Here is a 19,260-nt window from a genome sequence, read left to right as displayed (position 1 = left end):
CATTTATTCTATTAAAGAGATTGTCTTCCCAAGCTCTAGCTTTGGGTTACTCCATCACCCCGACTGCATTCTCTTCTATTAACATGCTATTAAATGAAGCTGAATAAAATCAGCAAATTGCTGAATGGATCCACTATACATTTGTGTTGCTTAATCTCAACTAGGCACTCACTGTGGTTGTGTGGTAATACAAAATGCTATATGTTCCCAAACAATTCACTATTCCACTCACCATATCACCATTTCCAAATATTTTTATCTCTTCTCCAACCTTCTACAGCTTATTCTCCACCCACTCTCTCACCTTAGGACATGGCTTTATTTTTCACTGAAAAATAAAGTACATTCATTGAGTCTCTCTTTCCCCCTGTTACTTGCCTTACATTACTCAGATGTCTTCTTTCACCATCTCTTCTATCAGATCTATTTTTCATGAAAAAGTGACCCTTCTTCCACACTGTCCATATGCATGGAAAGGGAGGCAATGGAAGGAGGGAAAAGATGGAAGGGGAAGAAAGGAATGCAAAACAGAGACATCTCCAAAAATTGATGGGTTTCCAATATTGGAGGTCTTAAAGAGTCCAATTTCCAACAATCTGTGCAAACATTTTTAATCATACATAAGTAACAGCATTCAGATAAGTAAGTACATTGTTTTTTTTTCTTTAATTACTATCATGTTATCAGTCTTGAGGGATTACCCTCTTGCCTTTGCCAACTTAAGTATCACAGTTGTTCTGCAGAGCACACTGAAAGGACTTTGAAGCAATAGTCACCAGAACTAAATACTTATGAATAGAACTCCAATTTTTCTTCCTAGCATTACAATAATAGTTTTTTCACAAGTGCAATAGAAAAAGAACATTTCATTGCATAGGATACATTTCTAATAGCTTAGTCTCTTTGTTCTTCAAAAAGTTTTCTGATTAACATTGCTTATTACACTAGACCAAACTCATTTTCCCCACAACCATCCCCCAAAGCTCAACAATGACTTGCTTGCAATGAGGGAAAATTGTTAAGCAAGAGAATACTGACCGAGAAACTAAATGGTAATCTAAGAAGGGATTCTTTTTTTGCCATTTATTTTAATCCCATTTGGGACACATAAAATGGCATAATGGAAAGAGAGACAGTCTTGAAACCAGGAGAACTGTGTTCAAGACATGACACAGACAAATAAAATTTGTATAACTCTGTGTATATCACAATTTCTCAGAGTCTTAAGGCAATTCAGTATATATTATTAATTTTCCAGGAAAAATGCCAATCTGAAATGGTAGATAAAGGTCCTTTTTCTACTTGCATTGATTTTATTTATGCAAATCTTTTTCCCCAAATATATGTGTGTGTGTGTGTAATCAAAATGATCTCTTTGAAATTTTCTTATTTCTTCTATAATCCATGATTTTATACCTCTCCTACCAATGACCTAAAAAATTAGCTCTCTCTGCTTTTCTAATTTTTCATTTGATTTACTACAAAAATGATCTTTGTCATCAGCCTTGATACTCCATCTCATCATTAGCCTCTGCCTCCCTGATTGGAAGGTAGAGTCATGAATTCTAAACTCCATTTAAGAAGATACTTCAGCTCAGATATATCATGATTTCTCAGCTGGATGCACTACTTTGAGGCTTTTCTTACTTCTCCACCATGCTTCACCATGGCAGAAAAGGCAATCAACATTATATCAATTCTACATGCAAACTCATGCAAAACATAATTCCATATTAGAAATGTAAAAAAAAAAAAGAAAATAACTTAAAATGTTTCAATCTGCACTCAATTCTTCAATTTTATCATTGCATGTAGCTACCATTTTTCATCATGAGTTCTTTAGAATTGTCTTAGATCACTGTCTTGATCAGTATAGCTAAGCCTTTCACAATTAATTGTCATTACAATGTTGCCTTACTATGTACAGTATTCTCTTTCTGCTGCCCATTTCAGTGTGCCTTATTTCATTTGCCTTCACAGGTTTTTTTCTGAAACTATCCTGCTCATTATTTATTATAGAATAATAGTATTCCATCCAATCATGTAGCATGACTTATTCAACCATTTTCTAATTCTTCTCAATTTCTAATTCTTTGCAATCACAAAAAGAGCTGCTATAAATATTTTTGCACATATAAGTCCTGTCCTTTTTTTTCTCTTTTTGGGATGCAGACCTAGTAGTAATATTGCTGGATAAAAAAGAGCATGCACAGTTTGATAGCCCTTTTGGCATATTTCCAAATTGTTCTCCAGAATAATTAGATCAGTTCACAAACCCACCAACATTGCATTGGTGTACCTATATTTCCACGTCCCCTCCAACACATCCTTTTCCTTTCCTATCACAGGTATAATGTGGCACCTCATTTTTAAGTTTTTATAATAATCAGTAGCAATTCAGACTTCTTTATATAACTATTGACAGCTTTGTTTTCTTCCTTTGAAAAATGCCTATTTGTATCCTTTGACCATTTATTGATTGGAAAATGGCTAGAAGTTCTGAATTTCAAGGATGTTCTTCAGATCTAATAATGAAAATGCTTTATCATCACTAGATGTAAAGATTAGTTTATTCATGTCACCCCATTACACCCCACCAAACACCCGTGTGAACATTGATATACATATGCACATACCAAAGCAACAGTTTTCTTGATTTATAAGAGTACAGATGCCAGGAAATGTAAACTATACTGACACCACAGAGCTCACCAAAGCAAAAAAGAAAGAACTTAATTGTGAAGAAAATGAATTCTTTTAGGCATTTCTTTGCCCTGTTAGACCAAATGTGAATGTCCTTAGTAGGTCACATGGCACTGTGGAGATAGTATTGATTTAGAGTCAGAGAACTTTGGTTCAAATCCTGACTGAGTGACTTTGGAGAAGAAATTCACTTCTCTGGGCCTTAGTTTTATTATATATAAAATAAATGGGTTGAATTGGAGAACATAAATATCCCTTAAAGCTCTAAAACTATAAAGATGTTCATTAGTTTTAGTGAATAAATTTTCTATAAGGATAATGATAGTTATTCATATTTCTTTTTTTAAATTTTTAACAAGTAAACTTACTTTAGGGATAGCTGGGTAGCCCAGTGGAAGACTACCAGGGCTGGAATTGGGAGGACCTAGTTTCATAACTGGCCTCAGACAGTCCCTCCTAGGTCACCCTGAGCAAGTCACTTAATTCTAATTACCTAGCCCTTACTGCCCTTCTGCTGTGAAATCGATACTTCTATCAATTCTAAAACAAAAGGCAAGGATTTTTATAATTAAACTTATTTTAGATGTATCTGTGCTTTGTGCATAATTACTGGTTAATATTTTAAGTTAATTTAATGAATCAAATTGTTCACATGTAGAAAAATTAATTGATCTTCTATTTCATTAATGTACCTTAGAAAGGGATCTAAGCCTATTGGAGGAAGCACTGAACCTGAAATCTAGGAGTCCTGGGTTCAATACCACTTTAGACACTTATTAGTCTCATGACTAGGAAAATCGCTTGAATTCTTGAAGCCTCCATCCCCTTACATGTAGTAACAGGTTAATAAGAACAGTTCCTTACAGTGCTGTATGAGGGTCAAAGGGATACTGGATATGTAAAGTAGTTTGTAAATCTTAAAGTACTGTTTCAATATAGGCTGTTAATATTATTTTTGCTATTCCTCTTATATATTATAAAAGAATATAATTCTGTTAAGTCTTTCCTTGTAAGAATCATGTTGAAAGTACAAGTCCCATTCTTCCCATTTGACAGATGAATAACTTAAGGCTTTGCAATCCTTGTTAGATTAATGATAAATGAAAGAAACAAGAATTCAGACCTTCATACTCTAAGGCTAGTGCTTTTGTTATCACATAACCCTGGAGGGTATTTTTTAGATGTAAACAAGGATAGTAAAATATAATTAGCCAAATTACAAGTCACATAGCCCTGGAGACAGCAATGCCACTCATTTCCTGAATGATCTTGAATGAGTCACTTGAGATTTCTAGACCTCAATTTCCTCCTCTGTAAAATGAAAAGGTTAGATGTGATGAATCCATAGGTCCTTTCTAGTTCTTAATCAATTAGCCTATGAAACAGAATCTCAAATTTGGAAGAAAATTTAGTGGCATTTAGTAGTCATTCTATCTTCTACCTGAGAAACCAGCTGATTTAAAAATATCTCATAAAAATCATCGAGGGTCATGAATATATTTTAAGGGTTTATGTGGATTTTTTCCTGTGGTCATAGTTTCTCTAATATTTCTATACATGCAACTCTAGATATCACACAGATAATAATTTATTCATATTTTAAGCTCTCATATCAATATGAGGGAAACGCAATTAAAGAAAATCTGGGTTCCTTGAGCTGGACCATGGATATTCTCTGAGTAAGAACCAACATTTCATTCAATGGAATTCCCTGAATGCTTATTAAAATCTACTAAGAATAGTCCTGAGCCATTTCTTAGAGACACATCACTGAGCCCTTCCCCACAGGGAAATATCCTGGTAGATGTTTAAAAAATCACTTCACCCAGACTGAAAATGTGAAGTGACATTTTGACATAAACTGTAAACAGATTAAAATGGAATGTCTTTCTCCACCATGGAACTCAGTGTTTATGCATTCCCATTTATATATGTGTTAATATCAAGAAATCATCATTGCTTTTTTCTTATGAAACTTGAAGTTATCTACATGATTTTTGCTTATATGGATACCTATTAGATCTAAGATCATAATATACCCTCCTTGAGGATAGGAAACCTTTTTATCTTTTTACATCCAGTGCCTAATATTTTATGACATAAAACTAGGCATTTTGTATATGCATGTTTAGTTGAATTGCATGAAAATGTGGGATTTTGTTCAAATCTTTAGAGTTAAAAGGGATTTAAGAGGTCATCTAATATAACTCCATTTTTCATGTAGGGAAACTTAGGCACACAAAAACTTAGTGACTTCCCCAAAGATACACAGAGCAAAGCTTCAGCTTGAACTCAGATCCAATGACCCCAACATTTCACTTCTCCTTTAGTACTGAACTCAAAACATGCATGATAGAAACCACTTCATACCCAAAAAGGTAGAGAAATGCAATAAGGAATTTAACATGTTCTGAACTTTCAAAATATCTTAAAAATAGAGAAAATGTCAAAATGAAAAAAATAACCTGAGGTATAAACACAGGCTGAACTGCCTCTGACCTTTTATCATAGTACAACAAAACAGAATTATGACCATTTTTACAAATGTCATTTGCTACATAGGAAGCTCAAAAGATTTTCTAATTTGATTTGCCTTGATTTTTCTGCAAATTCTCAGATCTTCTAAAGTATTATTTCTATAAATGTACAAGAAAATATTATCTTTGTAACCATATGGAAGTAATTTCACCTGTTAGTACCCTCAGATAACTCTTTAAGACTGTAAATAACAGATGAGTCATCAATCTGCATAAAGTAGGTAGAGGGAATTTCTGGACAGATTTTTCCACACTAATGAAATCACAAATTTTAATAAAAATATTTTGAAAGAATATTCAACTTTTTTGACATTTGGACCCTATGTAGATTATTGTATAAAAATAAGAGTATGTGAGAGACAGTGAAAGGTGTAATGGGTTTGTGGAAAAGGATCAGTTTTAAATTCTATCTCTTCCAGTTAATTACTAAGTGATATTGGCCAAGCAGATTCAACTCTCTTGTCTGGTTCACTCTTTGTCCAGATGGGCAAAGGTCTATTATAAACATCTATGATCCATAGCTTCTTGGAGTTTCTTTTTTTTTTGCTTTGTTGGTTAGTTGGTTGGTTTTGCTATTTTTCTACACATCCATGAGATGAAATGAAATGAATATTTATAGTTTGTAGTCAGAGAAAATAATTTTACACTTTTGGTGTGTAATTACCTAGGTAATTGTGCAAGACTGTCTTTCTGAGTTTCATTCAGTTCTTTGCTTCTGAAATAAAAGATTTGGAATCAATGAACTCTAAAGTACCTTTTAGTTCTAAATCTATGTGGCTATAAGATATTTACAGCTTAGGAGTAATGTATGGCTCCAATGTCAGCTTTGAAACTCAAACTAGACTCTCTGATTTCTGCTGTGATTCTGGGATTTGCATATTCGTTGGGTTCTTTCATCAAGAGTTCCCTTTGATTTGTGCAATGCTTCAAATGGAATTTACAAATAACCCATTTTCATTCTCTTCCTGGTTGTTAAAAGGAATTCATGTTGCTTGGTGAGCATGGTCCATTGGGTAGATTCTAGTAGTCTATGAAGGCAAGAACTATTTTTCTGTATTAGCTTTTATCTCTTGTATCTATCATTGTGTTTTAGAACTAATAAAACCCCTGGGGCAGAGGCTCTTAACTTGTTGTCCATGAACTAGTTTGTTTTAATATTTTTATCATGGTATTTCAGTAATAGTCTTCCTTTCTGATCCTAGAAATGCATTTTGTTTTATTTTATATGTGAAAAACAGTATTTCAAGAAGGGATCCAAAGACAACCAAATTTCCCAGGGGATCCATGATACCCAAAAGTCAAGAACCCCTACTCTAGGGAATATTTGTGGGATTCAAAGGAGTGGTGCAAAATAAGAAGGCCTAAATGGAGAATAAACAGCAATGGGTCAAACTAGACCACTTGTTCTTACCTGCATCCAGTATTGTGTTTTCCATCTCCATAAATTTGCATGAAGCCATAGTTTAAATGCACCCTCTCCTCATTTCAACTTCCCTTCTCTATCAATCTCTTTTTTTCTCCACCATCATGGCCACAAGTTCTAGTTAAAGCTTCATCATTTCTTGCCTAGACTAGCATAATAGACTCTCAATTAGACTCCCAACTTCATACCCCTCAACTTTTTGATCCACCCTTCACATAACTTCCAAAGAGATCTTCACAAAGCAAAGATCTACTCCTGATATTCTCCTACTCAATAAGCTCCCTTTTGCTTCTAGGATACACATCAAAATTTCTGTTTGACTTTTAAAGTCCTACACAAGTTGACCTCAACCAATATTCATAACTTATTATATATTACTTCATTTCCAACAATCCACAGTCTAACCAAACTGCTTTTACTGCTTTTCTTTACCATTGACTATCCATTTCCAAGCTTGATACCTTTGCACAGGTTACCCTCTAAGCCTGTACTCCATGACCTCCTCTCTACCAAATCTTAGGATCTTTTGTTACCTTTAAAACTCTGAATAAATATTATCTTCTATGTGAAACATCTCGTGCTTCCTTAGTTATTAGTATTCCTCAAAAAAAAGGGGTAATTTATATCTATTTTTTTTATTTATGTCTTGCCTTTTTTAAGAAGAGGCTGTAAGCACCTTGAGGACAGGCATGATTTCATATAATCTTTGTTTTCTCAGCACCTTGGATAGTGCCTGGCACATTCAAGTTCTTAATCAATGCGTATTTGATTTACTAATGAATTTACTAAAGAACCTCAAGCTGCCTTTAAGGAACATAAATCACTGTGCCCACCAGCAACCACTGGAGAAATGAACCACAGATTGCTATTAGGCAACTTTTTTCATTCTGATGAATGAAATAGTCTGAAGACTTGAGTTTAAGTCTTATATCTGTACTAGTTAGATGACTATAAGTCACTAGTCCTCAGGTATCTTCTCTATAAAATGGAGATAAATGTATATGTATATATATATATATATATTATATATATATATATATGAGACTAAGATTTAGCTCTAGTGCTGCCTTTTAGGTGAGCAAGACCTGATGTCATATCCCACAACTACTACTAACATTGACCTCCAGAATTATTTTGTAATTATATAACTCCTTCATCTATGCATATGTGGACTTGTGACTCCATCCTATCTTACCCCTTTCCCCACCCTTCCCCCCAAATTTAAACTACATGAGAGCCAAGATAGTTTTTCCTTTGACTTTTTATTCCCTGGGGCCTTTCAAGTAGCTACTTAATAAATTATTATTGAATGAATTGCACCCCAGATCCATTACAGAAAAACTGAATGCTAAATTTTCTCTATTCACCTTTAAATTCCATTCAGTAATTGACATTTATACATTGTTGACTATATGCCAAGCAGTGTCCTGGGTGGAAAGAATATGAAGATAAAAATGAGCAAGTCCCTGTCCTCTAGAACTTTACATTCTACTAAAATAGAAGTAGAGGATATGGCGTGTATACAGATAAATATACAAAAGATATACAGAAAAGAAGTAAAAAGTAATTTTTCTTGGGAGATCAAAAAAGGAGGAGCTGGCAGGTGAGTTGACCTTCAAAGGGTGCTAATGGCAACATACTGAAGTGAGGCGAGATCTTAATCCAGGCAGGGATGACAGTTTGCGGAAAGCTTATGAGGGTAGAGATAAAATTATATGTACAAAGAACAGAAAATAAAACAGTTGGGTAGATCACCAGGTTTGGGAGTGGGAAAATGAATAATGAGTAATTATCCTAGAAAGAGAAGTTCAAGGGGGTCGAAGATTTTAAAAATTCCAAATGAGAGAGTAAAGGAAGCTCCTGAGAAGCTGTGAAATAGTCAGAGTCATGTAATTAAGGATATCAGTATAACTATGTGGGGAACAATCCGGAGGCAGGGAAGCCAATTAGAAGTCTATTATAGTAATCTAACTGAGAGGGGAAATGGGCCTCAATGAGGGAGGACAGTACTCATGGGAGCAAAGAGAAAGAGATGTGTGGAAGCCATGTTGTGAAGAATTGACAAGATTTGGCAACCAATTTGATGAGCATTTTCATCACCCAATAGGTATCAAGAAAATTTAAAAAGTTCTGGTGGCCTTCACAGATACTTTGATGCTAATTATCCCACTAATATCTCTGCTTCCATTTTATTCATTTAGGCAGCATAGGGAAAAATGGATTTCTGCTGTTAAATAGCTAATAGATTCACCTACTCACCTGCACTATAGAAGCCATTATTTAATCATTTTCTCTTAATGTTGCTCACCAAAGAATGAGTTCCAGAAAAATCATCATGCTAGGAAGATCTTATAAGAGGGTAAGTGGTTTCCTGGGTCTAAGCTTTCATTTAGAAATATAATTATGCCAAGTGAAGTTGATTATCTTCAGAGTTTCTGACATTAACTCTTCTGGAGTAACTTTGGTGTTCAGTTTTGTAGTTTCCCCTTTCGCTGTCTGACAAGCATAATACACTATATGAAGCTTATCCCACAGTCTGTGAAACTCATTCTTCTTGTGTGACCTTTATTAGATATTAATGACTACTGTCAGGAGTGCTAAGAAAAAGTTGGATTATGATGAAGTTGAATCTGCATGCAAAACAGTGTTCTCTTAGAAAATTTGATTCACTCCCACCTTGGATGTCAGCCTTGTCATTTCAGGAACTTCCTTCTTCATCATCTTTCCTTAATTAGATCCAGTGTTAAACCTTTATTACCAACTGATGAAGGATAAATATTTCAATACTCCAATTGATCTGAGGGAGGTAGGGTGACATAGTTGATAAAGTGATTAACTTGGAGTCAAGAAGATATGAATTCAAATCCCATTTCTCTCACTAACTACATGACACTGGGCAAGTCATTTAAATTTTTTGAGCCTCAGTTTCCTTATTTGTAAAAGTGAAGAAATTGGACTCAAATCCTTCTGATTTTCCTCCCAGTTCTAAATATATGATCCCATGACCTTATTCATGAAACTCTCTCATAAATTCATACCTGAGGGGATATAGGAAAGATTGAAAATCCTACCTTGGAGGGAATCAACCAACACAGATGGGGACTTTTACCTGGATATAATTTTGACTTTTAATTTGCAATGGAATTTCTACTAAATCATACTTTAAGGTTTCCTGGGTAGCCTACAGGTGATTCTGAATACTCAAGTCTAGGCCAATGAAGAACAAGTTATCACCAGGCTAAAAAGAAACTGAGTATGGTTCTTGGTGTCATACCATCAGATCATCCTCTGAGAACAAGCTTAAGTAATCTGTCATTGCTCATCAACAGTATTTGGCACATTTTCTGTTGACCACAATAAATCACAAAGATAGACAACTAAAACCTGGTGAGATTTCAAACAGGTCATTAGAGGAGGTACTGTCACTGCCAAGGTCATTGATCCTTGAAATAAGTATTGATTTAATAATGAATAGGTTTCCTCCTTACTCAAGAATTTGATTTGTAAAGTTATTCTCTCATAACCTGAGAAAACAAAGTCCAAGACATAGAAATCAATGATTGATTTTCCCTGATCCTTTACTTTTATGTTTGACAGTTCTGGGACCACAGAGTTTTGGACAATTCTTCCAAGGATACAATTTGTAGTCATTCCATGACTGCCCTCCACTCTGGCTCTTTTTCCAGACCCTTGCAAAAGCCCTCCCTAGGCATTTCATTCAATATATTGGGGCCTTCCTGTAGCATAGAGGATCTTCACATGAGTCAATGAACTTTTTTATATTTTGGTAAATAGTAACTGTTTTAATACAATTGGTTTCCTTTGAAATCCTAAATATTCTTCATGAATTACAAGACATTATTCCAAAAAGGGGCCCAAAGGCTTCACAAGAATGACTTCTCAAGGGGTTATCTATGATATACACACATAAAAAATATGTTCTGTTCTATATCTGTTGTTATGGCCTAGATAACAGTAGAAGAGTTGTGGATAGTTGTCATTTTTCTTGAATTTTTGCCATGTAAATAGCTTTTATCCTTTTCTTGTTCTATGCCCTTCTGATGACATCCTTGACACCATTTCTCCTGTACATGTCTTTGTCAATAATGGATTATAGCCTGCATATCCATGTGCTTTGGATTTCCTCTCCACTCCATTATCTTTAACGTTTGCTATTAAAAATTTTAATATTCTGTAACTTCTGATTCATTCATCATAATGATCTAAACTCACAAAAGGATCAACAACCATCATCCCTTCTGTGATCATTTGCTTGAAGGCTATAACTTGAGATTCTACTATTCTAAGTTATTTTTCCCCATTATTGACTTTTTTTTTAATTCATTTATCTCATATTATTTTGCTAACTATAATGGTGCTCTGCTAATGTGGTACACTTGATAAAAATAACAATAACTAATGCTTATATAGCATGGTGAATTTTTCAAAACCCTTTATATGTGATACTTCATTTATGCCTCAGACCAACACAATTTGGTGGGTTCTATGTGAATGATTAGCAGCATTTTATATATGTAGAAACTGAGATGATGAAAGGTGAAAAGATTTATCATAAGTTATACAACAGGGAAAGCTGGGTAGCTCAGTGGATTAAGAGCCAGGCCTAGAGAGGAGAGGTCCCAGGTTCAAATCTGGCCTCAGACACTTCCCAAGTGGGTGACCCTGAGCAAGTCACTTGACTCCCATTGCCTAGCCCTTACCACTCTTCTGCCTTGGAACCAATACACAGTATTGATTCCAAAATGGAAGGTAAAGGTTTAAAAAAATAAAATAAGTTATGCAAGTATCAGAACTAAAGAAAAACTACTGATAACTTACATTAGGGAGACACTTGAAGGCATTCTTCTCTTTGTATCCTCAGTGCTTGGCACTGCCTGACACATAAAAGAGGCTAAATAAAATGTTTGTTTGTACCTCTAGGTGCTAAAATGCGAAGAGCACTTGGAATGGAGTCAGTATTCAAATCCTGTGTTAGACCCTTTCTAGGTACATGATTCTGGGCAAGTCAGTTAATATCTGTCTGCTTCAGTTTCTTCATTCATAAAATGAGGACACTAATTGGGTTGACCTCCCATGGTTGTTGCGAGGGATAAAAGGTGGCAGTATTAGGCAGAGTAAGTCCCTTTGCCATCCTTAAAGCAAGCACTAAAGAAATGTTAGCTAGGGTTAATTTTGTTTAGTGAAATTCCAAGAAAAAATAAGATATTATAAAAAGAATCAGAAGTCATTTTATAATAGGAAGAATAAGCAGTTCTGGTGATGAATGCACAGAGCTAAGGATGAAGAGGCCTGGTTCTTGGGTTGAACTGTGGGAATTACAGGTTCAAGTTCATTTCCCACAGTAAGGCCTCTTTTACATAAGATATAAAATTAGAAAGTTAGACTTATTAGATTTAGAGTTCAGAAGGATATTGAAGATCACCTAGGCCAAACCCATCAATTTACTATTGAATAAAGTGAGGTCGGATTTATCCAATTTTACAGAAGTTGTAAATTAGAATCCAAGCCTCACTCTCAGTGTAGAGATATGATTTATCCCATCATATCACCCTGATCATTGAGAATTACTTAGCTCTAGTCCTAGGACATCTAGGTGGTATTATAGAGTCAGAAGACCTGAGTTCAAATTTGACTTCAGGAAATTTCTAGCTGTGTAACCCTGGACAAGGCATTTTATCCTCTTTGCCTCAGATTCCTCACCTATAAAATGAACTGGATGAGGAAATGACAAACCATTCCAGTATCCTTTCTAAGATTACCACAAATGTGGTCACAAAGAGTCAGATACAGGAGCATCTAGGAGGTTCAGTGCATTGGAAGGCAGGCCTACAGAGGGGAGATCCTGGGTTCAAATCTGGCCTCAGACACTTCCTAGCTTCCCTGGTTAAATCACTTAACCCCTATTCCTAGCCCTTACTGCTTTTCTGTTTTAGAACCAGTATAGTGTGTTGATTCTAAAATAAAAGATAAAGTTAAAAAAAAAGAATCAGACAAAACTTAAATGACTAAACAACAATAACAATAACAGCTCTAGTCCTCCGTGGGTTAGAAAATCTTCCAGTACCTAGAGTACCTCATAAATACTTGGAAATAAAATTACATCTAGAAAAATATAGACTGAGATGCCAAAACAAGACAGAGCTGGCCATTTATGAGTCTTGCTTCATAGATTTTAAATTAGATTCAAAAACTCCATCTTAGAGCCCTTACCTAAGGAGGCATATGTGCATATTTAAAACAGAACTACTTATAATTCATAGGAGAAAGTATGCCTTCCATTTTTAATTGTGCATGACTCTACTATGTATGGCTGGTAGGCGTAGGAATTTTATTTGTAAATTTATGTTCTCTGATCGCAGAAGGAAAAGTCACTGTGCAAAAATATGGAGAAAAAAGGTTGATCTATATAAAAATGATTCATGCTAGGTCCCAGTGTTTGTTTACACGGCATCTTCATTTCAGGATATTTGTGCTAAATAAAGCCAGTAGACTGATTTGAGTGAAAAAAAAAAGGAAAATAAATCATAAGAGATAGAAACACCAATTGTGGGGTCATAAAGGATTGGATAAATATATAGACATGGATAATGGAAATTCATTGGGTATAGAAGATTGGAGTTCAAATTCAAATTAAGGGCAATTGATTTCTCCCAGGTGAACCTTAATATTTCCATCTGGGAAATGAGGATTAAACTACATGACCTCTGCTGCAGTTTGGAACCTAAGATCTAAGACTTATGACATTGTTCTTTTCTCCTCTTAGTCTCCGTATCCTGATTTGTGAAATGAGAAGATGGGTTTAGATTACTTCCAAGTTCCTTTCTTAATCTATCTATGACATGTGGCACTGGGTGAATCATAAGCTTCAGCCTCCTTATCTTTAATATGAAAGGATTGGATCATTTGACATCCAAAGTTCTTTCGACTTTGAATTTTAGGATTCATAATTTTGAGCAAGTCATTTTTCTTCTCTGATATTCTGAGAATTAAGTTAGATGACCTCTAAGTTATCTGCCAAGTCTAACATCCCAGGAAGTTGAGTTATATATTGAAAATTGAAGGGAATCATCCCAAAACATCCAAACAATTTCAGCTTCATAAGCTACTGAATGTAGCTGTTTGAGTAACTTAAACAGCATCTTCAAGGTTCAATTACATATATTCTCTTCAATTTAATCTTGACCATTATGGATGACTTCAGGGAAGCCATATACAATCATCAGAAATAAAAAAAATGCAGTCAATTTCTGAATAAATGAAGAAATAACTGCATTCTTGCTCATTAGACTAGAGGGGGGAAATCTTAATAGCTAAAATGTGAATTTAAAAGCATTCTACTTATCATTAAAAACCCTGTTATATTTTTAAAAGAATAATGTGAGTGTTTTATTCCTTGTGGTACTGATACTGAGTTGGTGATTTGGGGTAGGACAGTATAGATATTCCTAACATATTGTTGGATTCATAGAGTTTCCATTGTTTATTCCAAATCAAATTCAATGATCAGACAGCATTGGATAACTGTAGCTACTAATCATCAAATTCTTCTGGTAGAGTCAGTTTGAGACAATGGAAAGAACACTGGACTTGGAATCTGCTGAAACCCAATTTCAAATCCCATCTCTAAAACTTTGGCAGCTCTTTTAATCCCACTGAGTTTCAGTGTCCTTGTCTGTGAATGTGAGATGTGAATCATAGTATCTGACATTGGAGCTAAGAGGGACCTTTGAGACTATCTCATTCAAATACTATGTAAGAATTTAAAATTTAGGGTTTATGCCAATATAAGAATTCTGAAGTAATATTGTGGTCACCAATTAATAGATATTATAACAAGTCAAAAGTGACTTTTAGTAGCTTTATTTACAAAGAGGTAGAAAGAGTGAAAATGGGTAAAGGTAGCTAAAGAGACAGGTTTTAACAAGTCTATTAGCCCTTATCCACTGAAATGAGGCTCAGCTCCACAGGGGCCTCCCCTCAACTGGCGATGTCTTCAGCTAGAGTTCCACTAATGCAGCTTCCTCCAAAGTCAAAGCAGGAATCTCTGGAACCAATCTCTCCAGAACCCAGGAAAGGAAGGCCAGCTACTCACCCACCCAAGACAAACTCCAAAGGAGAAGACAGAAGGCCAAGACCCAAGACAAAGTCCTCCAATACCAAAGCCCGAAGGAGAAGGTCCAGGAGCTGTCCTCCAAAAAGCAGTCCAAGAACCAAAGTCAAAGTTCCCCTGGAGAGGAAGTTCAAGACTTTTTATAGTTCTTTTTCCTTGTCACTTCCTGTCTCTTACTCCACTTTATAGGAATCAATTGCAGTCTTTTAATTTGCCTAGCACTGCCCATGGTTAGGGCAGTGGCCTTTGGAGTTGTCACCCACTTTAGTAAGTGACTTGTGAACTCTATTACTTAGTGTTAAGTGGGGGTGTTTATTTTTTTGATTGATTAATTTAAAAGTTGCTGATTGATAGACAAAGAAAGTTTGATTCACTCTTCACATCTAATTTTCCAGATGAGAAAACTAAGGTCTAGAGAAGTTCAATATTTGCTTAATATCACACAGATATTAAATGCCAATTTCATTCTCAAAAGAACTGCCTGGACCAGTGCTGACCATGACCTATCTCAATTTCATAAGCTTAGGGAGATGTTAGAGTATCATAAATGGAAAGTTACTTGACCACAATCCTACATCTAAGTGTCAGACTTAAGGCCTGAGTCCCAGTCTTCCTTATTGTAGGACTAGTATTCTTTCCACAACTTTATGGTACCCTCATTCTCATGATCACCTCCTTTGTTTGTTTTAAAGACAAGCAGTGTTAAGTGATTTGCCCAGGTTCACACAACTAGTAAGTGTCTGAAGTCAGATTTGAACTCAGAAATTCCTGGCATGATATTCTCTTTAGGTTCTACCTTCCTGACCCTCTCAGGATCACTTTGAACAAAAAAGTTTTACAAAAGAAAGCAGCTGGCCTAAAGCTAACATGTGGGAAGATTATAATAAAAAGGAAAAACAAGTCTATATAGCTCTGCTTTTTAATTTATTATTTTCAATGTCAAATTCTCTCCTTCCTTCTTCCCCCTTTCCCACACTATGAGAAAGCAAGAAAAATAAAACCCATTATAAATATGTAGAGCCAATCAGAACAAAATACTGCATTTGTTATGTTCTTCCCCACCTGGTATCCAAAGGGGATAAGGTGGCTTTGAAGAAATCACCTTCATTCCATGTTATATGAAAAGTAGTTGAAAGAACTAGAAATACCCTGGAGAAGAAAATCAATGAGTTTTCAGTTTATTCAGTTATTTGCGCTGTCACCTAAGGCAAACTGGTTCTGATTGACTGAATTGTGTTGTTTATAGAAACCAAAGATCCATATGAGTAGTTCTTATTTTTATTGGTTTCTGTGGAAAAGACATGAGGTGTGTATGACTGTGTGTGTGTGTGTATTTGTATTTGGCCCAGAATCTTTGACATGGAAGACTCCCCAGTGGCTAACCAGTCTTAACCATAACTACCTGAATATTACCCCTACTACCACCTCATCTAGCAGACTGGTCAATATGGCAGCAAAGGAAAGTGAAACATTTGTTGGAGGGGATGTGGCAAAACTGAGACACTAATATGTTACTGGTGGAGTTGTGAATTAGTCCAACCATCTGGATGGCAATTTGAAATTATGCTCAAAGGGCTTTAAAAGACTGATTGCCCTTTGATCCAGACCGACCAGTTCTGAGTTTGTGCCCCAAAGAGAGAATAAGGAGAAATACTTGTAAAAATATTTATAGCTGCTCTCTTTGTGGTGGCAAAAAATCGGTAAATGAGGGGATGCCCTTCTACTGGGGAATGGAATGGCTGAATAAATTGTGGTATCTGGTGGTGATGGAATACTATTGTGCCCAAAGGAATAATGAACTGGAGGAATTCCATGGGAACTGGAATGACCCCCAGGAACTGATGCAGAGTAAAAGGAGCAGAACCAGGAGAATGCTGTACACAGAGACTGATACATTGTGGCACAATCAAATGTAATAGACTTTTCTACTAGGAGCAATGTAATGACTCAGGACAATCCAGAAGAATTTATGAGAAAGATGCTATCCACATCCAGAGGAAGAATTATGGGAGCAGAAACTTAAAAGAAAAACATATGATCAATCACGTGTTTCGATGGAGATGTGGTTGGGGTTTTAATGTTAAAAGATCATTCTCTTGCAAATATTAATAACATAGAAATAGGTTTTGAACAAGGATACATGTATAACCCAGTACATTTGCTTGTCAGCTCCAGGAGAGGAGAGGGAAGAGGGGTGGGAAAAATCATGAATCATGTAACCATGGAAAAATGTTCTAAATAATTTTTTTAAGAAGAAAAGAAAATCCCTCTACAACAACTTCCAAAGTGGTCAACTAACAATTCCTTTGGAGAATTTAATGGAAATATAGCTCACTACCCCCTCCACAAGTTTTCCTTAGCACTATTAGGAAGTTTCTCCTTATATTAATCCCAACTCTTTTTCTTTGTAAATTCCACCTATTTCCCCTAGTTCTAGCTTCCCAGACAGTGTAGAATGAGTATGTTTCCTCTTTTACTTGATAACCATTTAAATATTTTGAGAGCCATCATGGTCTTCCTTAAATCTTCTCTTCTTAAAAGTGAGCATCTTAGCCTTGGTTTTCTTATCCATATAAAGGAGTTGGAGTAGACAATAATCTCACATTTCTTACTCATAAGATTGTTGAGAAGTATGTCCTTCATATACTGTAAAGCACTAAAAGAAATGACTGTCAATGAAACATTAAAAGATATTCAGAGAAGTTTGCTGAAGAATATATAAGCAGAGCAATGTGTAGTTCTAGTGGTTACTTTAATATATACTTTTAAAAATTATTCCATAAAAGAAGTTCATAGTGTAAAATTTAAAATTAAACTCTCAATAATGAAAACATTATATTTTGAGATATTTATTAATGGTCATTAGAAATCAAGGAATAAAGAAGATACAAAATAAAGATCAAGTGCCCATGGCTGATCAGCCAGTTCAAACACCTGTCTTACCACCTCCAATCTCAGGACAGGAAGTAAAGAGGCGGGACCCTCCATTAGGCCATCCTGGCCTAATATCCCCTGTCTACAGGATGTACATAATTACAGGAAGTCAGTGGGATCCCAGGAAAAGTAGTCCTTTTTTAGGGTAATAGATTTTCAATTATGCATTTCCCCCTGAGATCCGTGGAAGACTACTAGTCTATCCAATGAATCTTGTAAACATAACCAACTTTGAAATTACAATAATTTGGGGAATAAAAGGAAAAGAGAACAAAATAAAATGTAAGGGGTGGAAGGGGGTTAATTTTAATCTTCACAGTAGTGTTTATGTGTAGCCTTCTTTATTCTTTATATAAAGGAATTTCTGCATTTTTTAATATTTGACAAGTTCATAACAAAGAAAATTCAAATAAAAAAATCACAAATACTCTATTTCCTAGGAGATGCAGAGGTAATGTGATTTTTATTTAACAGGAATAAATAATATGACCACTTATGTAGCATTTTAAGAGACCTTAGAGGTCCTCTGATCCAAACTTATCACTTCATAGAGGCAGAAACTGAGAGTCCAGATAAATGGGCTAAAGGAATAAAAACATGGTATCACACAAAGTAGACAACTACCCAGGGCTTGTTGAACTGAATCACCTTTCCTAGGTTTACATGAGTACATGAGTGAGAGAGGGCAGACTCAAACTCAATTCTTCTGACTTCCAATATAATATACTATACTTGCTGTTGTCCAGTCATTCCAACCATATCCAACTCTTTGTGACCCCAGTTGGGATTTTCTTGGCAAATCTATTAGATCAAAGCAGGATGGAGGGGGAGAACATGGCTCTCAAAATTACAGAAAATGATTATTAAAATTTGTATTGCCATGCAATCTGGAAAAAAGTAAAAATCCAAAGAAGAAACTGAGACTTGAATGGTTTGACATTTCCTTTTCCATTCATTTTACAAATGAAGAAACTGATATAAATAGAGTTAAGTGAGTTGCCCAGAGTTGCACAGCTAGTAGGTGTCTAAGGCTCGATCTGAACTCAGGTCCTCCTAACTCCAGGTTCAGTGTTCTATCCACTGTTATTCCTAGCAGACCCAGTCTACTACACACCTCACCATTAAAGGAAATTCATAATTTATCAAAAATAACAATGCTATTTTTCTTCATACCCTATTTCTCTTCTGTTTTTCTTCTTAGGCAACAGATAAGGATACTGGTAATTATAGTGCCATGGCATACAGACTTATCATTCCTCCAATTAAAGAGGGAAAGGAAGGGTTTGTTGTGGAGACATACACAGGTCTTATAAAAACTGCTATGCTGTTCAAAAATATGAGAAGGTCCTACTTCAAGTTCCAGGCTGTTGCAACGGATGATTATGGGAAAGGGCTAAGTGGCAAAGCTGATGTCCTGGTAAGTAGAAAGGATTTGGGATAAAGGGGAGGAGAAATAGTAACGATGATAAGAAGGTGTAACAGTTAAATCAGTCTCTAGTAACAAAAATATCATATTTTTAAAGGTTTATTAA

The 19,260-nt window shown here is 35.4% G+C and overlaps 1 protein-coding gene across 2 annotated transcripts in view; it reads left to right on the top strand.

Annotated features, from left to right (window-relative positions):
- PCDH15 (protocadherin related 15) overlaps nucleotides 1-19,260 on the top strand; it is a 1,570,906-nt gene that overhangs the window by 1,498,459 nt on the left and 53,187 nt on the right. For both annotated transcript variants that reach the window (XM_056795634.1, XM_056795629.1), the window contains one exon: nucleotides 18,930-19,145. In XM_056795634.1, coding sequence (XP_056651612.1) covers nucleotides 18,930-19,145 — 216 coding nt within the window. The remainder of the gene's footprint in view (nucleotides 1-18,929; nucleotides 19,146-19,260) is intronic.

Source organism: Monodelphis domestica, chromosome 1, assembly GCF_027887165.1.
Source record: "Monodelphis domestica isolate mMonDom1 chromosome 1, mMonDom1.pri, whole genome shotgun sequence".
NCBI lineage: Eukaryota > Metazoa > Chordata > Mammalia > Didelphimorphia > Didelphidae > Monodelphis > Monodelphis domestica.
This window is presented reverse-complemented; position numbering and strand designations above follow the sequence as displayed.